Source organism: Macaca fascicularis, chromosome 3 (assembly GCF_037993035.2).
Source record: "Macaca fascicularis isolate 582-1 chromosome 3, T2T-MFA8v1.1".
NCBI lineage: Eukaryota > Metazoa > Chordata > Mammalia > Primates > Cercopithecidae > Macaca > Macaca fascicularis.
In genome coordinates this window covers 181509934-181537148 of record NC_088377.1, presented here as the reverse complement: position 1 = coordinate 181537148, position 27215 = coordinate 181509934, and the positions used below count along the sequence as shown (strand labels likewise).

Genomic DNA, 27215 nt, shown 5'->3' with positions numbered 1-27215 from the left:
GGAGGTGTGAAAGCCACTTATTCCAGTTCAGAGATACTTACAGAGTAGATATCACACAAAAATGAATAAGATACATCCTGGCCTCCAGAGAGTTTATCTTACCGAAAACAGGAGAACTAGGGATTTACCTTAGACTTGGGGAAGCTGAAATCACTGCCTTTCACATACTTCATATCTTGTCTAATAAACCCTCTTGGCTTCTAAATTGATCACCATCTTTGAAACTTCATACTATCTTTGACTCTTTCCTTTGATCCTCATCTGCAATCAATCACCAAATCCTGTCAGTTCCGCCTTCAAAACATCTCTTGAGTGAGTTCTTCATTCTTACTCCTAACTGGCACTGCCCTATATCAGGTCATCATCTCTCCCTTGGGCATAGAGTTTTCAGTAGGGTCCTGAACTGGCCTCCCAGCCTCTAGTTTCTTCTATCATCCTCCAATCAGCCCTCCACACCAATGCCAGAAGAACCTTGCTGATATGCAAATCTGACCATGTTGCAACCCTGCTAAGAATTCTTCCTTGGCTCTCTGTCACTTTCAGTTCAAGCGTTAACCTCCTTTATTTGGCACCTAGGGTTTCTGGTGATCTGGCCCCAGCCTGACTGCTAGCCCCACTGTAAGTCATTTCTGTCCCTAATTTAGACTTGGGCAATCTTGCATGACTCACATATTCCTAGTTATGCTGTCGTTTCACCCTTCTGGGCTTTTTCCCAGGCTTTTCTCTAGGGCCAAGACTAAGGTGGGGCAAGAACAAATCTAGGGTACAAAATTTAAAGAAGCCCTCACTCTCAGGGCTGTACAAGTGCCACCCCTGCTCTTGTACAACCCTGAGAGTGAGGGCCTCCTTAAATTTTGGGCCTAGGTGCTTGCTTCCTTCTCTCACCCTTGTCCCAGCCCACTCTCCTCTCTGCTGATGCATCCACTCGCTTTCTCCACTTGCAAAGGCCAGATTGCTCTTCAGTTTTCTGCTCAAGGGCTGCCTCCTCCAGGAGCCCACCCAGGCTATCCTGGGCACATGGAGATGTTTTCCTTGGCCACTCAAAGAGTTCCACTGATTCCCTACTGGGGATGATTGCCAACGAAGAGCAGGAGAACACAGTGTATTGTTTGTAGGAATCTAATCCTGTCTACGTTCATTATTTACTGTACCTGATTCTGTTTCCATCATCTGGGCTTAGTCATCTGCAGTTAATCCTTTGTTTTTATGAAGTCCTTAAAGAACCCCTGGGACTTGTGGTGAAAGAGGGACATCCGCCTTGGGTGAACCCCAACAGATAGTTAAATTAGAGCCCAGAGGGGTCAGCTGGGGCTGCCCCTGCCTCTGGATCCTGCGTAATAGAAGGAAACAGTTACAGGATGCTTCCTGTGAGCCAGGAGCCCTGCTGAGTGCTTCCCACACATGAGCTCATTTACTCCTCCCCACATTCTGTGTGGAACATGCTGTTATTATCATCTCCATTTTGCAGATGGGAACACTGAGGCTCAGAGAGATTAAGTCACTGGCCCAAGGTCACACTGCTAGTGAGTAGCACAGCTGAGATTCGAACCCAGGCTGTCTGGCTCTGGAGTCTGTGCTCTCCATTACCAGGCCCTACTGTCTCTTGTTTTGCATTTGCAGAGCAGCCAATGGCCCAGAATCCAACCTATTTGTAAGATGGGGGATGCAAAAAGCCCCTCTTAGTTCAAGTCTTTGGGTTAAGGGCTCTGAGGCCCCTGTGAAAAGGCAGATGCCATTTTACCGGACTCTATCCCCAGGGTTCAAATCAGTTGATCAGATTAGCCACTAAGTTAACGGGGCTTCAAGACTCAAAATAGGGACAGATAAATATGAAGTGAAGACCTGGCCTGTGCAGGGCAGACGGGTTGCTTCTTTGGCCAACTGAGTGTGAGAGTGTGTGTGTGTGTGTGTGTGTGTGTGTGTATTGGAGTAGCCAAGGTTGGTACACAGGGGCACTGAGCACTAGTGGTGGGTGCTCAGAATAATTCTAGGTTCTTTTTTACCCAGTCGAGTAGGCATTTAAAAAATGTTTGCCAATTGGATATGTCTTCATGAACCCAGCCAATATTTCCACCTTTCTATTGCACTATGACCTGTCCAAAAGGCCTGGGAAATACGAATTCTGCCTTTGAGCTTGGCAGATAGCTTAAAGAGCTTGGGCAACTCAAAGTAACAAAAGAATATTGTAAGTGTTTCGAAAAATATTTATAATCCCCTCGCATCATGTTTGTTCCTGTAATCCCCCAGATCTTTGTCTTGACCTAATTCTTAGCAAGTTTAGCCACTGACTTTTGATCATGTCTTAGCTACAATGATCAATTGTGGGTTTTGCTGGAAATTGTACAGAACAAAGTCAAAAGGCCAGAGTTCCAGTCCAAGAGCCCTGAGTCTCAGTGCCCGTTGTTCATCAGCGTGTTTGGTTCTGGCTCTCACCTCTCTGGGTTCTGGACCAGAGCCACAGGTGGAGACCCACGGAACCTGCCTGATCTCTGAACAGCCCACTCTTCTGGGTTTGGCCTCTTGCCTGCCCCCTGCAGCTTCTAATCCCTTCCATTATTAGAGTCCTTGGTCCTGGCCCTTCCTGGTCCTAGTCACTCCTATCTCAGCACCTATATTAGTTATCTACTGCTGTGTCACAAATTGCACCAGACCTAAGTGACTGAAGACAACAAACGTTCATTATCTCACAGATTCTGAGGGTCAGGAGTCTGTGAGTAGACCAGCTAAGTGCTTTGGGCTCAGGGTCAAGCTGGAGAATGGCGTCCATGCTCGCTTATGGAGCTGTAGCTGGCTTTGCCATATGAGCCTCTCTAGGGCTGCTCAACACAGCAGCTGACTTCCCCAAAGTAAGCAATCCAAGGGGAAGAGCGAGCCCAAGATGGAAACCCCAGTCTCCAATCATCTAATTTTGGAAGTGAGAACACCATCACCTCTGCTGTATTCCATTGCTCGTGCTAACTGACCCTGGTACAACTGGGGAGGGAGCTATGCAAGGGGTGAATTCCAGGGCAGGGATCCGGAGGGCCCTCTTGGAGGCTGTCTACCACATCACCTGTGCCCTAGTGTGAACAAATGTGGTGAAATTACATCCCTTTCCAAAGTTTCATCTGGAGTGTATCAAGCAAGCTGGTTACTAAGCCTCATAAAATCTGTAAGTTATTTCCTCCTTTGATTAGATATTGAAACAACGTAGTTGTTCCATTCTTTATTCCGTAAAAATATACTTAGTGCCTACTCTGTGCCAGGCACTAGCCCAGATGTCATCGTACATCACTGAGAGTGTAGATAGGATCCGCTATGCATTTACTGGAAAAGAAAAATCAGGGAAACTTCACACTGGGGTGGATAAAAATGGATTTAAAGATTTCAGAAAACTGTATATTTAATAATCGCTACCATTTATTATTAAGCACTTGCTCTGGGTCAGGCATTGCACTGACCCACAAAATAAAATTATAAATACACTTTATAAACATCATGCCCTGTAATCTCTACCAACACCCTTGTTGTGTCCATTAGACAGATGGGGAAACCTAGACTTAGAGCCCGGCCACAGGAACTGGCCCATTGGTCAGTGGGCCACAGTGGCCCAGCCACAGTCCAGGCCTCCTGATCTGTCTGAATGAAGGGCCTGAGCCTCCATCCAGGCCTCTGGCTTCTCTGTCAAGTAAAGATTACTGCAGCTAAGAGATGGTCAAAGGCCGGTGGCTAAACTTGCTAAGAGTTAAGTCAAGACAAAGATCTGGGGGTTACAGTAACAAACACAATGCAATGGGATGCTTTGGCTCAGTAAGGCCAATGCGGGCAAGGAGGCTGGACTAGCTTCGCAGGGCTTCTCTAACAAATTGCCACAAACCGGGTGGCTTAAAACAACAGAAATTATCCTCTCATCATTCTGGAGTTGAGAATTCTGAAATCAAGGCATCAGCAGGGACATGCTCCCTCTGAAGACACGAAGGGAGGCTCCTTCCTTGTGTCTGTCCAGCTCCTGGTAGTTGCCGGCAATCCATGGTCTTTGGCTTGTAGATGCATCGCTCTAATCTCTGCCTTGCTCATCACACAGTATTCTCGCCTGTGTGACTGTATCTACATATCGTCCTCCCTCTGTCCATCTCAGCATCCAAATTTCAGTCTTCTTATAAAGACACCAGTCACTGGATTAGGGACCACCCTCATCCAGTAGGACCTCATCTTAACTTGATTATCTGTGCAAAGACCCTATTTCCAAATCAGGTCACATTCAGCGGTTCTAATGGACATGAATTTGGGGGTGGGGGATGCTGGTCAGCCCAGTGCAAAGACCATCAGAACAGGCAGAAGTCCCTGGAAAAGGCCCAAATAATACCCCACGTGTGGGTGTGGGTGGGGAAGGGTCTTCCACATCACCCTAGGGTCACAAAGGATGTGAGATGGAGAGAAAATGACCTTGATGAAAGAAGACATTAATTCAAAAACATCTTTTTTTTTTTAATGTTGCGCTATGTTTTTCTATTTTGTTTTTGCTGCTTATTGTTATTACACTAACTAGCCTATATTTTGGTTGTTTTAGTAGGCACATCTTTTTTATGGGAAGAAAGGAAATGAGATTTTGTGGCTGATTCTGGATTGCAAGAAACCTCCCTGTTCAGATTCCAGAGCAACTTACTGGAGGTGAGTGGACAAATGTCTAAGACAAGAAGGAGCATGGAGGCAAGACAAGAGTCTCCTTTTATCTTTGAGAACCCAAGTTAAATTCACCATGTGTAATAGCCCTTGTGATACAGGGATACACCCTTTCTTCTGACAGCCACTAGCCAGCACCAAAGGGTGGTTTCCGGAAGGGCAAGAGATAAACATATTTTTTCCTTAATAACCCAGAGGGCCTCCAGCACCCATGAGAATATTTAAAACTATTCTGGAGCTATTTATGTTTTCAGCCATATTCCTTTCTTGGCGTAACAACATCCATAAATTTACTGCCCAGTGTAGAACAATGAATTTGTCCTAAGCAATACAGCTCACAATCTATAAGAATGTCCCCTGGTTGCTGTATTTCAGGACATGGTGAATAAGCTGCGCTTTCTGCATTCAGGTTTCCCCTGGTCTTCTGGACTTCAGACATGCCTTCCCTAAGTCCTGCTTTTCCAGGCTGGAGTTGAAATCTTAGGGCCCCGCCCCGTCCCATCCCCCAGATCAATTCTTTGCCCTTCCTAGAGTGTGCTCATGCTCCGTCATCAGTCGGACCCTTCCCTCTATTGCTTATTTGGCTAGAAATTCCTAGGTATGTCCCCACGTTCAGCCCAGGATCAACCTGGCCCCTATACTGAGCTCTGGACCCTGCTTCAACACTCCTGAAGCTACGCTATCACTTCATAAGCAAGATCACCATGACTCACCGTGTCAGTGTCTCAGTGGGCAAATCCTCCATCTCTGTCTGTTGGTTCTGTTTTTTGGTTTGGTTTCCTTTTTTCTTTTCTTTTTTTTTTTTTTTGGAACAGGGTCTTTGCTGTTGGAAGTGCAGTGGTGTGATCTCGGCTCACTATAATGTCCACATCCTGGGCTCAAGTGATCCTCTAACTCCAGCCTCTTGAGTAGTTGGGATCACAGATGCATGTCACCACACCCGGCTAATTGTTGTATTTTCTGTAGAGATGGAGGCTTCCTATGTTACCCAGACTGGTCTCGAGAATTCCTGCGCTCAAGTGATCCTCCTACCTTAGCCTCCCAAAGTGAGCCTCCCAAAAGAATTATAGATGTGAGCCCTCACACCTGGCCTGTTGCTTTTTTCCCCAGAGAGTCACTGTTTTCACTTACAATAATAGTTAATATGTCCATTCACTTTAAGCTTTTGTTCATTTATTTATTTTTTGTTACGGTTTTGTCTTGTCACTTGTGGCCTCTAGATTCTGCTTTGCCAAAGATCAGAATCCAGCTGTGTAATCTTGGAGCATGAGGTAGAGTGAATCACTGCTCCTGATGCTTCATGCCCCATCTGTATCAAAATTCTAGATCGATGCCCTTTGCTCCATGATTGTGCAGTGCCTCCCGCTACAGTAGACAGTCTTCTTCCCCACCCCATTAATGTTAAACTTGGGCATGTGGATTGCTTAGCCAATAGAATGTGGATAGAAATTACCTTAGCAGTTTCCAGGCTGAGGCCTCAAGGGATATTACTGTTTCATTTTACATTTCTTGCATCCCTGTGACCCATCAAGAGTAGCACTTCCTTAATATTCTCTTCAATCTGGGTGTCATTACAAACATGTGGAGCAGATCTAAACCCCACTGTCAGACTGGAACAAAGCTACCCCAGGGAACATACAAACCATGAGAAAAATAAACATTGTCATTTGCCAATGAGTTTGGGGTGTTTTGTTACACAGCATTATTGCAGCAATAGCTGACTAATACATATCAAATCATGTAATTTCTCTGGACCTTCATATTCACATCTGTAAATTGGGGCCATTGCATTATAATCAATGATGCACAACTTTTTTCCTACCCCTACATAACTGATAGCTTTGACATATACCCAAAATTAACAGAATCAAATGCTGCAAAGTGGCCAGGCATGGTGACTCATGCCTGTAATCCCAGTGCTTTGGGAGGCCAAGGTGGGAGGATCATTTGAGCTCAGGAGTTTAAGACCAGCCTGGGCAACATAGCAAAATCCTGTCTTTACAAAATAATAATAATAATAAGTAGATAAAAAATAAAATTAGCCAGGGATGGTTGCATGCACTCGTAGTCCCAGCTAAATGGGAGGCTGAGGTAGGAGGATCACTTGAGGCCAAAAGCTTGAGACCAGCCTGGGAAATATAGTAAGACCTCATCTCTATAAAAAATTTAAAAATTAACTGGGCATGCTGGCACATGTCTGTAGTTCTAGCTACTTGAGAGGCTGAGGTGAAAGGATCACTTGAGGTCAGAAGTTTGAGGCTGCAGTGAGCTATCATTGCACCATTGCACTTCAGCATGGGTGACAGGGCAAGATCCTATTTTAAAACAAACAAACAAACAGAAAATATTGCAAAATGCCAAAGGAAGAGAAGGATCAGAAACTGTTCATTCAGTTTAGGTACTAGAGACTTACTGGTGGCCTTGAAGAAAGCCACTTCAGTACAGAATGGAACAGAGACCTTATTGCAGGGATCGGGGGTAAATAGGAGGTGAGAAAGTAAGCAAATACAAAGTCCTCTTTCAAGCCACTAGGCTGGGAAGAGAAGGATAAGTGGAGTGGTGCCTGGGGTGGACCATACAGTCAAAGAAGAGGTGGTTAGTGAGTTGGTTGGTTGGTTGGTTGGTTGGTTTGTTAGTTGGCTGGCTCAGTTGTTTGTTTTATGATAAGAGAGAATTGAACCTGCAAAGAAACATTTGCAGTGACACCATCATGAGGTGTCACTGAAAATGATGAGGGTAAGGGCTTGGATGAGAGTGAGCAGGAAACAAAAGGTCTGGTCAACGGGAGAGAGCAGAATATAGCTTAGTGGCGTGTATTTACTGATGTGCTATGCCTCGTTGATACTTCAAGTTCTCAAGTCCAAGGGCAAGCAATGTCAACCAATGAAGCAAATGAAAATTAGAATGGTACTCTTACTGTAAAATCAGAAAATAAATGTAAATTTTGTCATGGGAAAATTTGAAAAATTTCTGGAAAGCAAATTGAGTTTAAAGCTTGATTTATTGTGCACTTTTCAAGAAATAGATTTTCTTTAATTTTTAAACACCTACAACTGAGAGGTAAACAGATGCTATCAATAGACTAATAGCAATATATGTTGGTGTAAGGTTTATTGCTCACAAGCGCTCATACTTCCTTTCCAGGAGACAGGGAGAGAATGACTATCTCCACTTGACCGTATGGAAAAGTGATCAAGCTCAGAGAGGTGGCTGACATCTCTGACCTTGAAGAAAAGCCCACAGTCATCTTCATTTGCCCTCCTTCCCCATCATTTCTTTTTCTTTTCTTTTTTTTTTTTTTTTAAACAGAGTCTTGCTCTGTCGTCCAGGCTGGAGTGCAGTGGTGTGATCTTGGCTCACTGCAAGCTCTGCCTCCTGGGTTCAAGCCATTCTCCTGCCTCAGCCTCCTGAGTAGCTGGGACTACAGGCACCCGCCACCACACCTGGCTAATATTTTGTATTTTTAGTAGAGATGGGGTTTCACCGTGTTAGCCGGGATGGTCTCGATCTCCTGACCTCGTGATCCGCCCTCCTCGGCCTCCCAAAATGCTGGGATTACAGGCTTGAGCCACCGCGCCTGGCCTTTCCCCATGATTTCTAAACCTGTGGCACTGTGGCTCTGTCCCCACCACACCATCGGTGACCATCCCCAACATCCCCGAAGATGCCTCAGCTACTAAGTCTAATACGCATTTTTAAAACCTAATTTTACTTGTTCAAGGTCAAAAGCTACTTAGTGGTATAAGTCCAACATTATTCAAAATGAGGCCACTTGTTTGAAGTACGCCTCTCCTCACTTTTCACTGCAATGCATTCCTGGGGATCAGGTGAGAATTCAGAATGATGTTTACAAAATAACTAGATAAACAAAATAAAAACCAAGATCTAGCTGCCCAGCATCTATGCAGTTTTTGTTGAATATAAGCGTGCGGTTATCAGATAACACTAAGAGCTAATGTTTATCGAGCCTGAACTGTGCCATGTACTGCTCTAAGTCCACCTTGTGTTCTTACTCATGTAATCCTCCCAACATGCTAAGAGGTAGGTACTGTTAGTATCCCTATTTTACACATGGGGAAGCTGAGACACGGAGACCTGACATCCATTGCTTAAGGTCACAAGGCTAGCTAGAGTTTGAATCCAGGAGATCTGATTCCAAAGCCTAACCCCCGGGCCATTATAGAAAGTGTGGAAAGGTGGAAAGACTGAAGTGTTTTTAGTGTGTTTTCAAGGGATCGTTGATCAACTGGAAGACTAAAGTGTTTTTAGTGTATTTTTAAGGGATCGTTGATCAACTGGCAAGCTGCTGAAGTGTTCGGGAGTAGTTTATTTTCCTGAATGGGTTGAGCTGTCACCTTTGCACAATGATTTTGGTTAGCAATCCTTTCCTTCATAAATAGCACAGAGATGAACTTCAACCCACAGCCCAGCCTAGCCTGACTTCTAAAGAAAAAAATCTTTTATTAAGATCCAGAGTTCCCAGCCCAGGCAACGTGGCGAAACCCCGTCTCTACCAAAAAAAAAAAAAAAAAATACAAAAATTAGCCTGCTGTGGTTGTGCTGGCCTGTAGTCCCAGCTACTCATGCAGCTGAGGTGGGAGAATCCCCTGAGCCTGGGGAGGTTGAGACTGCAGTGAGCCGTGATTGTGCCACTGCGCTCCAGCCTGGGCAACAGAGTAAGACCCTGTCTCAAAAATAAAAAACAAACAAACAAGCAAAAAAAACCCCTAGAGTTCAATTCAACTATATTTTGTTATATGACAAGTTGGGGTGATAGCTGGTTGCAGTGGCACACGACCAGAAATGAATAGAAAATCTCTAGGATGATACCCATAGCGGCGAAGAACAATAAATATGCCACACAAAATCCTGTAGGTCATCTCTTCTAATGCAGTTTGGTTCAACAAGTAACTGAGTGCCTATTACTCAACAGAAATGTATTGATTCCCCTGGGCACAATGCTGGGTGCTCAGCTAAAGCTGAGGAAGGACCAATCCTGCCCTTGCGGAGCCAGGTAAGTGATGAGAGACGGGGATGGTACCAGGTACATTGGGGCAAGAACCCAGGAGATGCAGAAGAGGCTCCTGGAGAAGATGTCACCTGAATGAAGGGGGAAGGACATGCAGGTAGAAGGAAATAAATTGGCAGTGAACTGCATGGTGTGCGGGAGGAGCTATGAGCACCTGGGAACCAGGTGCCAGGTGAGAAGTGATGGGAGCCGAACCTGCAGAGGGGTACGGGACCAGGTCAGAGGGGGCTTCAGGACCCAGGCCAGGAACACTCACTTCCTTAGACAGGAGGACCAGGGAAGGGTTTTATGCAGAGAAGCAGCAAGCTGGTGGCTGCAGTTGCAGGACAAATTTGGGGAGCACAAGATAGAAGGCAGGGAGACCTGTGGGAAGGCTATTTCCAGCTAAGGAGTGATTTTGAAGTCCTCAACTGCAGCGGAAGCAAAGCAGATAGACAGAGAAACACTTAGGAGTCAAGACTGGCCAGACTGTGGAGGGTTAACCGTTAGGGTAAGAGCCAAGAAAGGTGTGAGGCTGATTCCCAGCATAGCCTGGGGGGCTGAGTGGAAAATGTGCCAGTGCCAAGAGGCAGGTGTCCCAGCCCTCTCTCACCAATGAGGAAATGAGCAAGGAGGGAGTGGCTGGCCCAAGGTCACCCAGTGGAAAAGGTGTGTCTGTCCCTACACTGTAAAGGCCTGGCTGGTTTCCACAATGCCACACTTCTCCTGAGAACCTCCCAATTGCCTCCTTGTATGCGCCCTTAGATCATGAGATGATGCTACCGATCTTGGTCACTCTCTGGGTACAGATGTGGTTAAAATCCTTCAGGTACAACTGACTGCACTCCCTCTTCACTGCTTTACAGCCTGGGGTTCCCAGGTGCCTACTGATTTGTGAAGGTAGGAAGAGGGTACATGAGATATTTTCAATATTTCGAAGAGCCTAATGTAAACCGTGCATTTATTGACAATGCGATGGTGCAGGTTAACGAAAATGTCGAGTTTCTTTGCTTTGGAGTGGAATTATAACTTGGTACACTAATGCTGGTTATCTCATTGATCAGCTATTCTCAACTGGCAGAGCTTTCCGATTAGCTTGACTTTGAATAATTAAAATGAGAAAATTAATCAATCATTACTTAAATATACATTGTTGCTGGGACAACAGAACATGGGATCTATGGGGGAAATCATATTAACAGCGGATGTTGGGGAAGAGTTGAGATACCATTGCTTCAAACTGTGGGCATTTGTGCTCAATAGAACAGTGAAAGAGAGAGTGTCTCTTCTTTGATGCCTCTCTGCTGGAGGTTGGATGCCTCCTGTCCATCCAATCTGGTGTCAGGATACCTCACTCAGACCTTGAGTGCTCTGTGTACCCCCATGTACCACATATTCCAAATGACTGGGTTCTGCATTCCATCATCCCCTCCTTTTGCAGTCTTGCTCTTCAATTTCAAATGGGCCAGTTCCTCTATCTATCTGAATTCATGGGAATGTTATCCACAGCACACCAATGAGGTAGAACCAGCTCACAGCCTAGAAAACCTTCAGCATTCGATGATTGCATGAATCAAGATTTATTTCCCCTTTCAATAAGCCATGTGCAAGGCATTCTGCCAGGTGCTGAGAACACAGTACCACTAGTGTGCAATTAGGGGAAGACTGATCCTACCCTCTTCCATACACAGGCATGCATACACACACACATTGTCACAGTAATCATTTGGAAATAGTGCTGCTATCTCGGTTACCAGAGGCGTAATCATGATCATTAGCATTTATTGAGCAGCAATTATGTGGAGGGCACTCACTGGCTTAAGATGTGGGCCCTGCCTTTAGGGGCTTACAGTCAAGCCAAGAAGATAGGCCACATACATAAACTATAAAATAAAGTGGGCTGGGCGTCGTGTGGCTCATGTCTGTAATCCCAGCACTTTGGGAGGCCGAGGTGGGTGGATTATCTGAGGTCAAGAGTTCGAGACCAGACTGGCCAACATGCTGAAACCCCATCTCTACTAAAAATACAAACATTAGCTAGGTGTGGTGACACGCACCTCTAGCCCCAGCTACTCAGGAGGCTGAGGCAGGAGAATCACTTGAACACAGGAGGCAGAGGTTGCAGTGAGCTGAGTCTACACCACTGCACTCCAGCCTGCGTGAGAGAGTAAGACTCCATCTCTAAATAAATAAATAAATAAATAAATAAATAAATAAATAAATAAAGTAGTAAGTGCCGAGATAGCCAGAGAGATAGGAAGCGAGTCCACAGGAGGCAGGACTGGTTGAGGGCTGGCCTGGTGGAGGAGACCATTACGGAAGAGTGACATTTAGACAAAATTTTGAAGGTGAGGCAGGAGTTCAGTTAAACCAAGAAGGGAGAGCATTCAGGCAACAGGGACTGCGCTGTGCAGCTTGGAGGGAACAGGCACGTCTGTGCAGGAAGGAGGGAAGCACATTTGAGGACTTTAGGGCACCTTTCGGATCAGAAAGTGGAGGCAGCTGCTGGTTTGGGGATATGGCACTGGCTTTCGCGGGGGAGAGTGTGCAGTGCTCAGGGAAACAAGGCATTGGTGGAAGTCACTATTTGTAGAGCTTGGCTTTGCTTTCAGACCATCTCTGACACAGTTTTTTTCTAGACACCTTCGAGGGGAAAAAAGGGGCTGGCCTCTTTCTGAGATAGTGTTCGGGAACTGGCTGACTGCTGAGGCGAAACCTAAGAAGCACACCTTTGGAGGACATAGGGGAAGTTTAGGAAGGCCCCACGGCATGGCCCAGGGCCAAACTCCGCACTGAGGGCTGAGGCTGAAGGCAACAGAGAGAGCCAAGGGCTCCAGGGAACTCCCCTATCAGCCGACACTCCCCACCCTATCCACCAGGAAGTTGTACAACAGCACCTATCTCTGGTAAACCAGGAAAGAGGTGGCTCTTAGTAATTGAAGCACCAGTGAATACCAGTGTGAGCATCTGCCCCATCCCTTTCTCCCCAGTCTCATTCCCGTGTCCAGATGCATGCTATTCCTGCAAGTAAAAAACAAGTCCGTATAAGGCTACAGGGTTCTCATAGACAGCGTACTTCCCTTCGATGGCAAGCGATAGTTGTTAGGTTTGTTGTTATGATGGCATTGGGGGTAGGGGAAGAGTTCATTCAACCATTGCATTTCTGGGAGAGTCACTTCCTCCCAGGCAAGGCAGCACTGAGCACCCATTCACACAGCTCAGTAATAGACACACATCAATCTGGTGTTTTGCTTTGTTTATACAACAAATAAGATTCTTCTTTCATCTCTGCCCCCAAAACAGATGCTACCAGAAGCCTGAATTCCTTACTAGATGAGAGAAGGTATGACCATAAGTATTATGACCGTTGCTATTGTTTTCTTTAAAAACCAAAACCAGCTGGGAGCGGTGGCTCACGCCTGTAATCCCAGCACTTTGGGAGGCCGAGGCAGGCGGATCACCTGAGATCAGGAGTTCGAGACTAGCCTGGCCAACATGGTGAAACCCCATCTCTACTAAAAATACAAAAATTAGCTGGGCGTGGTGGCTCATGCCTGTAATTCCAGCTACTTGGGAAACTGAGGCAGGAGAATCGCATGAACCCAGAAGGCGGAGGTTGCAGTGAGCCAAGATCAGGCCACTGCACTCCAGCGTGGGCGACAATAGTAAGACTCTGTCTCAAAAAGAAAAGAAAAGAAAAAAAAAAAAAAAACCAAAACCGAAAACCAACTCCTATGCCAATGAGCGTGGCCCCTCAACAAAATTCCCAGGCTTCCAGAACTGGTTCATAACCCTCTTCTGCAAGCTCTGCATTGTTTTATAATCATATTTTTTTATATTGCAAATAATATTACTCTGTTTAATCATCTATTTGCCAAAATGTGGACTGTTTTTTAAAAATCAATCCATCTCCACAAAGATGTGTTGCCTTCAGGGATTTCAAAGGACTGCATCTAGGCACCAAGAGTCATTCCCACAAAAAGTGCTAGGAATGTGTTTTCTGATAGTGGCGTATCTGCAGTAAGGATTGAGCCTATCAGGAAAATGCCTTTGAAGGTCATAAAATTCATTTGGCTGTATAAGTACTGGAGTGTATGCTGAAATAATCAGTCACGTTATTTTATAGTCATACCTCGTACTCTTGTTCTGGAAAATCAATAAAGTGAGGAGAAGGATAGGGATATTGTGTATAACCATTTAAGAGCAAGAAAACAAAAAAATAATATTCTGTAGAAACGGTCCTCAAGGAAGCCACAGACCTAGTTTTCATAGCAGGCTCAATTTTATCTCCAAGCTCATCACTGAATTATTAAATCGAAGTACCCATCATATCCTAGACAAAAATACAAAAAAATAACAAAGCGGAAATAGCATGCATCCCTCTCTAGATGCTTGGAGGCACTGAAAATTATCCACGGCCTTTAAAATGTATTTCTAAACCGTGTCTATTATTCACACTCCTAATGTTTTGTTCCAGCAAATGTTACAAACTCTCATGTTGCTTTTGCCTGGGATACTTCCCTACCTGAAATTTTCCCTTTCCTCTCCTCTGCCAAGTCAATTCTTCCCCGCATTTCAGGACCCCGCCCAAGACCTTCCGCTTCTCAAAGGAGAGTCTGACTGGCTGGCGATCCAGAAAGACCAAGAGGCCGGGCCAGGAGAGGAGAGAAAAAGAGTCAGGCATGAAGCTACCATGAGGCCCCTAAAAGCCGCTTCTGTATTTCTGAGCTCCTCGCCACCCTCACACCTAAGAACTACTGCTGGGGATGATGAGTTGCCCAGGCAGAAGAAGTAGCAGCCGCCACTGGGTCGCTTGTATGGCACCTGACTTGCTTTTCCTGAGTGGCAGCACAGACTGGCCAGTGCAAGAGCGCCAACGGGCATAGAAGTCATGGAGTCCAGATCGGGAAGGCCCTCGGTGGCCTTCTGTACCAGCTGCTCATGCCTGGCAGCAAGGGCTTTTGTGGCATTCCTACAGATGGTGAGGGACACTCACGACCCCCGAGGCGCTCTCTTGCCACCTTGCCAGACAGCTGTGGGTAGTGTTCACTTCCTTTGGTGTAAACCTGGACCACTCCTACGCATGCGCCCTGCTTCTGTTTGCTAGACTCCATATTTTCTCTGCCCTGAAGGACACAAGACCATCAACCCTGGAACCTCAGAGCTTGCAAAGGGGCAATCTGAATGTTTTACCCCTCTGTCTTGTGGCCCCTCCATTTCTACTGGTTGTGCGGCTACCAATTCATCCGACCGCCCTTTTCAAGGGACCATCTCCGCGGGTCCCTTGCCCATCCCACCACGGCCATACGAAGCAGCACTTTAGCAAAGACGCTGGGAAAACACTGGGTTAAATAAAGCTGAACAGGTGTCTTTATTAAATAACCTTTCAGGGCCTTTGCTATGCTATGAATCTCCAAGAAGGGCTTGATTTAGACTTAATTTTCCAAACACTTTTAGGAACCGAAGTTGGGAAATGGTGAGCAAATTGATCTTCAGTCCCCACATGCTAGAGGCGGGATGCCTTTTCCAGGGCTCACCTCTCATTGTGCCAGGGAATACCTACATGGCTTCTTCCTCTTCAGATTTCTCATCTTGGCTCCCATATTCCATCCCAATGGTGCCTTTTAAATATAGTCTGGAGTAGATGTGGGTCTAGAATTAAAGTCCAGTTCTCACATGCAGACCAAGCTCTCTGGGAAAGGAACTTCCAGGGATAGTGGTAAACTTAAGTCTTAGTAATCTGTGATAGTCTTAAATCTTAATAATCACCAATCACATTTCAATTTAAACTGGTCTTAGAATGGACTTGATCAGAACACTAACTTATTCTGAATCTAAATTCCTTTTTTTTTTTTTTTTTTGAGACAGAGTTTCACTCTCATTGCCCAGGCTGGAGTGCAGTGGTGTGATTTCGGCTTATTGCAACCTCTGCCTCCTGGGTTCAGGTGATTCTCCTGCCTCAGCCTCCCAAGTAGCTGGGACTACAGACAGGATCTTGCCCTGTGACCCAGGCTGGAGTGCGCATGTAGTGGTGCAATCACAGCTCATTGCAGCCTCAACCTCCTGGGCTCAAGAGATCCTCTGACCTCAGCCTCCCAAGTAGCTGAGATTACAGACATGCAACACCACACCTGGCTAATTTTTATTTATTTATTTATTTTGGTAGAAACAGGGTCTCTCTTTGTTGCCCAGGCTGGTCTCAAACTCCTGGGCTCAAGCGATCCTCCTGCTTTGCCCTCCCAAAGCCCTGGGATTACGGGCATAAGCCACCACACCCAGCCTGAATTCCTATTTTTGATGTCAAATTGATTATGTACCTCTAGGTCTTGGTACCTGAGCCTTAAGCGCAGCTTGGTACTACAAGACCTTCCAGGCCGTGTTCACATACTTGGTTAGATAGCTACCCACCTTCCTCGCCACTTCATCAGCCCTGTTACTCCAAATCCTTTCAGACATTCTACTCCACTGGAAGAAATAGTTAGACCACGGTCCTGAAACCTCACACCTAAAGCGTGAAACTGCTTTCCCCTTCGCCACTAGAAAGGAGCAGTTTCCCATTCTTTTTAGTAAAATTTCTCTTTTTTGCTAAATATTCACACTCATTAAAGAAATACAAAAGATGCAGAAAGACTAAAAGAAGGGAAAAGAAATCACCCAGAACCCCATCCCAGAAAGAAATCCACTAGTGCTATCTGGGCTATTTCTTTACACTGGTTCTTAAAGAATAAAGCAATCTTTATCCTCCTCACAGGAACCCAGCTGCCAGTCCTTAGGTGTTGCTTGAAAGATTAAATACGCTAGGACTTACGGTTGCCTTGAGCAACATTCAACTCGTACAACTCATTTCTTGTACATCAAATCTCTTCCGGAAGTAAGAATTTTAAACCATTTTATATGGGAAAAAATTAGTTTTTAAAATGTGTTATCTTGTGTGTTAATCGTCTTAACATATGCTCCATGTACTTCCAGCTAATACAGTCTCTATCCCCAGCTCCATCTCCAGCCTGGTGGTGCAGCCCTGATCCCCTGATGCCCCAGTTCACACAGTTCAGCCACACACTGGTCAGTTTAAATCAAATGATCATCATGGAAAAATGGTGTCCAAGGCAGTTTTGGGAAAACAACCGAAGTGTCCTATGCCTAGTTTAAAACAGTGTCTTTTTAAAGGAAAGAATTCTTTTTGTCTTTTTTCCAAATTCACGCATACACCTAATAATTAAGAAGTGTGCATTAAGCACATGGCATGGTGTCTGCTCTACAGGATAAGAAGGGACACAAAAACAGTCCATCTGCAACGACTGGGACAGTGCATGGCAAATTGACACAAACTGAAAACAGCAAGCTTTCAGGAAAGGAAGTGGGTCACATGGGCAAGAGACTTTAGATTTGTATGGAACCGTGAAGGCCAAGAGAAGAACCACAGGAAGAAAGCACCAGGCAGAGCTTAGAGGTTGGAATTAGCCTTCAGTCAGCATTTACTAGGCACCAACTATGTGCCAGGCATTGTGAGAGACAGAGATGGGATAAAAGCAGGGCTGAGAGGGGCTCGTAAGTTCCTTTGGAAACAGAAAACACTTCCCTGAGAAACCTCCTCTGAGCCTGGAGTTGAAGGAAAGAGGAGGCCTCATAGAGCAACAAAGGACCATTCACAGCACAGCAAACAGCGGCGCTCCAACCCCAGCCCAGGTTGTCTGGGAGAGAGCGGCAGGGGACCCACTGAAGGAGCAGGAGCCCCACGGTGAGTCTGGGGTGGGGCTGATGGATGTGGACTTCTTAACTTTACTACCTTCAACCACATGCTAGCAGAGCATCCTTGCCATTGGCAGAAGATTCCAGAACTGTAATGAGATAGGCGACCTGGCCCCTGCCCTTGGAGAACTCACAGGCTGGTTGAGAGCACAAGAAGCAACCTTGGTGTGCCTTTTGCTTTTCAGTTTATTTTATTTTATTTTTATTTTTTTGAGACAGACTCTCACTCTGTCTCCCAGGCTGGAGTGCAGTGGCCTGATCTCGGCTCACTACAACCTCCGCCTCCCGGGTTCAAGCGATTCTTCTGCCTCAGCCTCCCAAGTAGCTGGGACTACAGGCGCCCGCCACCATGTCCAGCTAATTTTTGTATTTTTAGTAGAGACGGGGTTTCACCATATCGGCCAGGCTGGTCTCGAACTCCTGACCTTGTGATCCACCCACCTCGGCCTCCAAAAGTGTTGGGATTACAGGCGTGAGCCACCGTGCCCAGCCTGTTTTTCTTTTTTATTTTTCCATAAGTTTTTGGGGTACAGGTGGTATTTGGTTACATGAGTGAGTTCTTTAGTGGAGATTTCTGAGATTTTGGTGCAACCATCACCTGAACAGTATACACTGAACCATATTTGTAGTCTTTTATCCCTTGTCTACCTCCCATACTTCCCCCCAAGTCCCCAAAGTCCATTGTATCATTCTTATACATTTACATCCTCATAGCTTAGATCCCACATATCAGTGAGAACATATGGTGTTTGGTTTTCCATTCCTGAGTTATTTCACTTAGAATAATAGTCTCTAATCTCATCCAGGTCACTGCAAATGCTGTTAAGTCATTCCTTTTTATGACTGCATAGTATTTCATAGCATACATATACCATAGTTTCTTTATCCACTCATTGATTAATGGACATTTGGGTTGGTTCCATGATTTTGCAATTGTGGATTGTGCTGCTATGAACATGCGTGTTCAAGTATCTTTTTCAAATAATGACTTATTTTCCTTTGGGTAGATACCCAGTAGCAGGATTGCTGGATCAAATGGTAGGTAGTTCTACTTTTAGTTCTTTAAGGAATCTCTACACTGTTTTCCATAGTGGCTATACTAGTTTACATTCCCACCAGCAGGGTGGAAGTGTTCCCTGATCACTACCTCCATGCCAACATTTACTGTTTTTTTATTTTTTGATTATGGCCATTCTTGCAGAAGTAAGGTGGTATCACATTATGGTTTTGATTTGCATTTCCCTGATGTTGTTGAGCATTTTTTCTTATGTTTAGTGGCCATTTGTATATCTTCTTTCGAGAATTGTCTATTCATGTCCTTAGCCCACTTTTTGATGGGATTGTCTGTTTTTTTCTTACTGATTTGTTTGAGTTCATTGTGAGTCTGGATGTGAGTCCTTGGTCAGATGTACAGATTGTGAAGATTTCTTCCCACTCTGTGGGTTGTTTGCTTACTCTGCCGACTGTTCCTCTTGCCGTGCAGAAGCTGTTTAGTTTGATTAGGTCCCAGCTCTTTATCTTTGTTTTTATGGCATTTGCTTTCAGGTTCTTGGTCATGAAATCCTTGCCTAAGCCAATGTCTAGAAGGGTTTTTACAGTGTTATACCTAGAATTTTTATAGTTTCAGGTCTTAGGTTTAAGTCTTTTTTTTTTTTTTTTTTTTTTGGAGACGGAGTCTTGCTCTGCCACCCAGGCTGGAGTGCAGTGGCCGGATCTCAGCTCACTGCAAGCTCCGCCTCCCGGGTTTACGCCATTCTCCTGCCTCAGCCTCCCCAGTAGCTGGGACTACAGGCGCCCGCCACCTCGCCCGGCTAGTTTTTTGTATTTTTTAGTAGAGACGGGGTTTCACCATGTTAGCCAGGATGGTCTCGATCTCCCGACCTCGTGATCCGCCCGTCTCGGCCTCCCAAAGTGCTGGGATTACAGGCTTGAGCCACCGCGCCCGGCCAGGTTTAAGTCTTTAACTCATCTTGAGTTGATTTTTGTAGAAAGTGAGAGATGAGAATCCAGTTTCGTTCTCCTATATGTTGCTAGCCAATTATCTCAGTACCATTTGTTGAAAAAAGGTGTCTTTCCTCACTTTACATTTTCATTTGCTTTGTTGAAGATCAGTTGACTATAAGTATTTGGGTTTATTTGCGGGTTCTCTATTTGGTTCCATTGGTTTGTGTGCCTATTTTTATACGAGTACCATGCTGTTTGGGTGATGATGGGCTTATAGTATAGTTTGAAATCAGGTAATGTGATGCCTCTAGATTTGTTCTTTTTGCTTAGTCTTGCTTTGGCTATGCAGGCTCTTTTTTGGTTCTGTATGAATTTTAGGATTGTTTTTTCTAATTCTGTGAAGAATGATAGTGGTATTTTGCTGGGGATTGCATTGAATTTGTAGATTGCTTTTGGCAGTATGATCATTTTTTCAATATTGATTTGACCTATCCATGAGCATGGATGTGTTTCCATTTGTTTGTGTCATCTATGATTTCTTTCAGCAGCATTTTGTAGTTTTCCCTGTAGAGGTCTTTCAACTCCTTGCTTAAGTATATTCCTAAGTATTTTATTTATTTATTTATTTATTATTTTTGCAGCTATTATAAAAGGGGTTGCATTCTTGATTTGATTCTCTGCTTGGTCACTGTTGGTGTATAGGAGAGCTACTGATGTGTGTACATTAATCTTGTATCCAGAAACTGCTGAATTCTTTTATCAGTTCTAGGAGCTTTCTGGAGGAGTCCTAAGGGGTTTCAAGGTAAATGATTGTATTGCCAGCAAACAGTGACAGTTTGACTTCCTCTTTAGCAATTTGGATGCCCTTTATTTCTTTCTCTTGTCTGATTGCTCTGGCTAGGACTTCCAGTACTATGTTGAAGAGGAGAGTGGTGAGAGTGGACATCCTTGTCTTGTTCCATTTCTCAGAGGGAATGCTTTCAATTTTTCCCCATTCAGTATCATATTGGCTGTGAGTTTGTGATAGATGGCTTTTATTACATTAAGGTATGTCCCTTGTATACTGACTTTGCTGAGAATTTTTTTTTTTTTTTTTTTTTTTTTTTTTTTTTGAGATGGAGTCTCACTGTCTCCCAGACTGGAGTGCAGTGGCATGATCTCAGCTCACTGCAAGCTCTGCCTCCCAGGTTCATGCCATTCTCCTGCCTCAGCCTCCCTAGTAGCTGGGACTACAGGTGCCCACCACCATGCCCGGCTGATTTTTTTGTATTATTAGTAGAGATGGGGTTTCACCATGTTAGTCAGGATGGTCTCGATCTCCTGACCTCATGATCCACCCACCTCAGCCTCCCAAAGTGCTGGGATTACAGGCATGAGCCACCATACCTGGCCGAGAATTTTAATCATAAAGGGATGCTGGATTTTGTCAGATGTTTTTTCTGCATCTATTATCACATGATTTTTGTTTTTAATTCTGTTTATGTGGTGTATCACATTTATTGACTTGTGTATGTTAAACCATCCCTTCATCCCTGTTATGAAACCAACTTGATCATGGTGGATTATCTTTTTGATATGTTGTTGAATTCAGTTAGCTAGTATTTCATTAAGAATTTTAGTATCTATGTTCATCAAGGATATTGGTCTGTAGTTTTCTTTTTTGGTTGTGTCCTTTCCTGGTTTTGGTACTGGGGTGATGCTGGCTTCATAGAATGAGTTAGGGAGGGTTCCTTCTTTCTCTCTCTTGTGGAATAGTGTCAAAAGTATTGAACCAATTCTTCTTTGAATGTCTGGTAGAATTCTGCCGTGAATCCTTATGGTCCTGGACTTTTTTGTTATTGTTGTTGGTAATTTTTAAATTACCATTTCAATCTCACTGTTTGTTATTGGTCTCTTAGGGTATCTAATGCTTCCTGATTTAAGCTAGAGGATTGTATTTTTCTAGGAATTTATCCATCTCAACTAGGTTTTTTAGTTTATGTGCATAAAGGTGTTCATAGTAGCCCTGAAAGATCTTTTGTATTTTAGTGGTGTCAGTTGTAATATCTCCTGTTGCGTTTCTCAGTGAAGTTATTTGGGTTTTCTCTCTTCTTTTCTTGGTTAATCTTGCTAATAGTCTATCAATTTTATTTATCTTTTCAAAGAACCAGTTTTTTGTTTCATTTATCTTTTATATTTGTGTGTGTGTGTGTGTGTGTGTGTGTGTGTGTGTGTGTGTGTGTGTTTCTATTTCATTTAGTTCTGCTCTGATCTTGGTTATTTCCTTTCTTCTACTGGGTTTGGGTTCAGTTTGGTCCTGTTTCTCTAGTTCCTTGAGGTGTGACCTTAGATTGTACGTTTGTGCTCTTTCAGACTTTTTGATGTAGGCATTTAGGGCTATGAACTTTCCTCTTAGCACCACCTTAGCTGTATCCCAGAGGTTTTGATAGGTTGTGTCATTATTGTCATTCAGTTAGAAAATTTTTTTAAATTTCCATCTTGATTTTGTTTTTTACCCAATGCTTATTCAGGAGCAGGTTATTGAATAATTTCCATGTGTTTGCATGGTTTTGAAGGATCCTTTTGGAGTTGATTTCCAGTTTTATTCTGTTATGATCTGAGAGAGTGCTTGATACAATTTCAATTTTCTTAAATTTATTGAGGCTCGTTTTATGGCATCTCATATGGTCGATCTTGGAGAAAGTTCCATGTGATGTTGAATAGAATGTCTATTCTGCAGTTGTTGGATGAAATGTTCTGTATGTATTGGTTAAGTCCATCTGTTCCAAGGTATAGTTTAAATCCATTGTTTCTTTGTTGACTTTCTGTTTTGATAACCTGTCTAGTGCTGTCGGTGGAATATTGAAGTTCCCCACTATTACTGTGTTGCTATCTATCACATTTCTTAGGCCTATTAGTAATTGTTTTATAAATTTGGAAGCTCCAGTGTTAGGAGGATATATGTCTAGGATTATGATATTTTACTGTTGGACAAGGCCTTTTACCATTTTATAATGTCCCTCTTTGTCTCTCTCTTTTTTTTTATTTTTTTGAGAAAGAGTCTTTCTGTGTCACCCAGGCTAGAGCAGTGGTATAATTTCAGCTCACTGCAACCTCCATCTCCCGTATTCAAGTGATTCTCCTGCCTCAGCCTCCTAAGTAGCTGGGACTACAGGCACCTACCACCATGCCCTGCTAATTTTTTTTTTTTTTTTAGTAGAGATGGGGTTTCACTATGTTGGCCACACTGGTCATGAACTCCTGACCTTGTGATCCAAAGTGCTGGGATTATAGGCATGAGCCACCACACCCAGCACCTCTTTGTCTCCTTTAACTACTGTTGCTTTATGGTTTGTTTTGTCTAATATAAGAATAGCTACCCTTCCTCTGCTCCCTTTTGGTATCCATTTGCATGAAATGCCTTTTTCCACCCCTTTAAGTTTATGTGAGTCCTTATGTGTTAGGTGAGTCTCCTGAAAGCAGCAGATAGTTGGTTGGTGAGTTCTTATCCATTCTGCAGTTCTGTATCTTTTAAGTGGAGCATTTAGGCCATTTATGTTCAATGTTAGTATTGAAATGTGAGGTACCATTGCATTCATTGGGCTCTTTGTTGTGTGTGTACTTTGGATTTTTGTTGTTGTTTTTTGCTTTTGCTTTTTAGCTTGTATTTTTGTTGTATAGGTCTTGTGTGATTTATGCTTTAAAGAGGTTATGATGTGTTTCCAGGATTTGTTTGAAGATTTAGAGCTCTTTATAACAGTTCTTGTAGTGGTGGTTTAGTAATGGCAATTCTTTCAGCATTTGTTTGTCTGAAAATGACTGTATCTTTCCTTCATATATGATGCTTAGTTTCACTGGATATAAAATTCTTGGCTGATGATTGATTTGTTTGAGATGCTGGAGGACAGGGCCCCAATCCCTTCTAACTTATAGGGATTCTTTTGTGGTTCATCTGACTGGTTTTCCTTTACAGGTTACCTGGTTCTTCTGTCTCACAGCTCTTAAGATTCTTTCCTTTGTCTCAACTTTGGATAACCTGATGACAATGTGCCTAGGCAAAGACCTTTTTGGGATGAATTTCCCACGTGTTCTTTGTGCTTCTCGTATTTGGATGTCTAGGTCTCTAGCTAGACTGGGGAACTTTTCCCTGATTATTCCCCCAAATATGTTTTCCAAGCTTTTAGAATTCTCTTCTTCCTCAGGAACACCAATTATTCTTAGGTTTGGTCATTTAACATAATCCCAGACTTCTTGGAGGCTTTGTTCATATTTTCTTATTCTTTTTTCTTTGTCTTTGTTGGATTGGGTTAATTCGAAGACCTTGTCTTTGAGCTCTGAATTTCTTTCTTGTACTTGTTCAATTCTATTGCTGAGACTTTCCAGAGCATTTCACATTTCTAAAAGTGTGTCCAGAGTTTCCTGAATTTTTGATTTTTTTTTCTTTAAGCTATCTATTTTTTAGAATATTTCTCCTATTCAATATTGAGGGAGTGTGTTGGGAGAGGAGGGTCTCCCTTTCCCACCTCTGCAGTTGGGGCACTCAATATCTGGGGTGTCTCCTGGGTCGTGCAGGAGCAATCCACTTCCTTCAGAGGGTCTGTGGGTCCCCTCAGGATTGATGGTTTATTCTTGCAGTCGATCTGGAGCTAAAATTCACCATGGAAGCATCCAGATGCTGCTCTGTCTGGAGCTGCAATCTAGTCCTGTCTTCTGTCCACCATGATCCACTCCATCCTTCTGTTTTGTTTTGTTTTGTTTTGTTTTAAGAGAGAGTCTTTCTTTGTCACCCGGGCTGGAGGGCAGTGGCATGATCTCAGATTACTGCAGCCTCTGCCTCCCAGGTTCAAGTGATTCTCCTGCCTCAGTCTCCAGAGTAGCTGGGATTACAGACACCTGCTGCCACGCCCAGCTAATTTTTGTATTTTTACTAGAGATGGAGTTTCACCATGCTGGCCAGGCTGGTCTCGAACTTCTGACCTCAAGTCATCTGTCTGCCTTGGCCTCCCAAAGTGCTGGGATTACAGGCATGAACCACCACACCCAGCCCATTTGATTTCACCTTCTCAGGGTATAGGTTCTCCGCTGCCATCTCACCTGGCTGGATGGCACATGTAGCACTTAAAGCAAAGACTAATGTGCTGCAGTGTTTAACCCACTCCCCCTGCCAGTTTCTCCTGCAAGTGTCTCTATACCTGCATCTTTCCTTGCCTGTGAATCCTTTCACTGGAGGACAAGCACCGCTGTCTCTTCCACACATATCCTTTCAAGAGAATATAACAGGAAGGAGGCCTTGCCTCATTCAAGCTGGTGGCTGTTGCTTAGTGGCTGACTAGGGTCTCACCTGAAACAGAAGGGTTGAAAGCCCAAGGGTGGTTACCCTTGCACTGAATCAAGGGATGGACCCAAAAGCACCAGAGCCAGGGCCACGACCTCTTTCCTGCTGCCTCCGCTCCTCCTGCAGTGTCCTCTCTAGACATCGAGCTAACCCCCAGAACCTCTGTGTCTCCTCTGCCTTGGGCACCTTCTCCAGATTTCCTGCTCCCTGACCTTGTACCAGGGTCTCCCCAAGATTGGGCACACATTAACAGGTTAATACATATTTTTGCGATAACAAATAGAAGTCAGCTCTCACTTCCTATTTACCACTTCTGCTTGGTACATTTATCTTAATCTCTGCATCTTTGAACCAGGTTATTAATATGGCCCAAGAATAGACAGCAAACACACAGCTGCCCTGCTGAATGGTGTAGTGTTCCTATATGCCAGGCACTGAGCTGGGGGCTCAGACACAACAAAGACTGAAACAAAAGTGTAAAAAAGTGTCCACTTTGAGAACCATAGTCAGAGCATAGCTATTGATAAGATCGATATGAATAAGCATGTTAGTAAGAAATTAAAAATAAACCTAAACCACTAAAGACTTATTTTCTTTTAGGTTACATAGACGATAGATAGTGAATTATAGTAGCTGACATCGACTAAGCACTTTCTACATGTCAGACACTGTGCTTCGGGCTTCCCTGAGCATAAAAACACATTAAGATGGATTATTGGGGGCTGGGGGCAGGGAAGGGGCTACCATTTGCTCTTGGTTTTACATGTGGCCAGTTTCAATCCAAGATAAGCTACAATGAGATAAAAAAGTTCAAAAAAAAATAATTAAACCAGTTAAAAAGAAAAACAGCACTGGGACTGAGGCTGGGTTTCAGAGCCAATTTCCAAGAAGTAATTTCATCATCATAGAACATCAAACGTGAATTCCACTCTCAGCTATGCAAATTCCAAAAGAATAATACCTCACATTTGCATAATGCTTGATGCTTTTCAAAGTGCTTTCCCAGTTATTAATCTAGAGAAGGCTTTATTACTACCAAAAACATAAATTAAAATTCTGTTCAGACTCCAGTTCTCCATTATTTTTTCCACTTTGCCCTCAAAAGCCAGAGCCGTCTAAATCCAGGTGCTTTTGATTGAATGGGTAACTCTAATAAGTTTAACTGGCAGGGTGAATATGCATAAATGTAGCATATTATGAGGCCTTCGATCTACAGACACCAGAGTCAGGCTTAGGAAAATCTGCTGTTGAATTAACAAAACCACAGGGGAGCAACTCGGAGTTCAAGTTTGAGATCCTTTCGGGGTCTCGAATTTTGTGGGAACTGCACACAATATGTTCATCAGAATCCATCTCCCTCTATCAAATATGAGAAATTAGATCTACCACTTTGTCCTTAAACCTACAGAAATCCCCCTCAATGACTTCCCGCAAAGAGGCCCACATTTGCCAAACAGCTCCTAAGTCTTATTTTGTTTTGAATGTAATATGAACCAAGAGGCTGAATTCACTGTAAATCCAACAAGGACAGAAGATTTTAGAAAAATGAGGTGAGGAGATATGACGGGGTTCGAGGAAATACTTCTACCCAAACCTAATGCCTTTCCAATTTGTTTCTTTTTCCATCTCTTTCAAACTTAATTATGTGTAGCGTTCTCAGTCACTGAATCACCAGCCTTTCCTGACACTTCAATCTCATGCATTTTAGCAAAAGATTAACCTGGCTGTTTGCTTTTAATTCTGAAGCTGTGCTAATACTCACTCCCGCTAGATTAGAAAAGAAGAAAAACACACGCCCGCATACCCCGCCATGGCACCAGCAAGGCTCCAGGGTGAGACTGCTGACGCTGTCACAGTCCCTAGGGCTGGCTGCACTTACCACTTCAGAAGGGCCAGGAGAGCCACTGACAGGGCCACCGTCACCATGGGGCCATTCACTTCCAGTTTTAGAAACCCCAAGGCTTCCATCATTCCTCTGAGACCCCAGAGTGGTGGTCTTCCAGATGAGACAGGAGGCTGATCCCGCTGCCCTTATGGGAACCGTGCTCCGCAGGTAGAAAAGAGAACAGGCAATCAAGAAAACATCACATGGAGTGGGCCTCCACAATGTGCTCTTTCTCAGAGTGTCTCCCTATAAAGAGGAAGGAAGAGGAGGGCACAACAAAGGGTTTCAGTGTAAAGGAATGAATCAGCAATTTTAATCCTTGATGACCGCACTGTCAATAAACATTTATGTTAACTTCCTCAGAGAGGAAAGGCAGACTTCTCCATGTTTGCTGAGAAACAAAATGGTTGTAACCATGGACTTGTACTCTGAGAGGAAGTCTTCAAAGAGAGAAGTCTATCTATATCTATGTCTATAATCTCTGTATCTATATCTACATCCATCTATAATTTTTTAAATTCACAATTAAGTGAAGATACATGTCAAGAGACTCTGAATATCCCAGAACAATACGGGATCAGACGCCATCCTGATAAAAATGCTGGCTGCATTGAGGACAACCATCCCACCAAGTCCATTAGTTGCTGGGTCTA

The 27215-nt window shown here is 44.0% G+C and overlaps 1 protein-coding gene across 4 annotated transcripts in view; it reads right to left on the bottom strand.

Annotated features, from left to right (window-relative positions):
* TBXAS1 (thromboxane A synthase 1) overlaps positions 1 to 26812 on the bottom strand; it is a 197746-nt gene extending 170934 nt beyond the window's left edge. For all 4 annotated transcript variants that reach the window (XM_005550924.5, XM_045388252.2, XM_074036134.1 and 1 more), the window contains exon 1: positions 26557 to 26812. In XM_005550924.5, coding sequence (XP_005550981.2) covers positions 26557 to 26648 — 92 coding nt within the window. In that variant the 5' untranslated portion in view covers positions 26649 to 26812. The remainder of the gene's footprint in view (positions 1 to 26556) is intronic.
* Between the last annotated feature and the right edge of the window lie 403 nt (positions 26813 to 27215).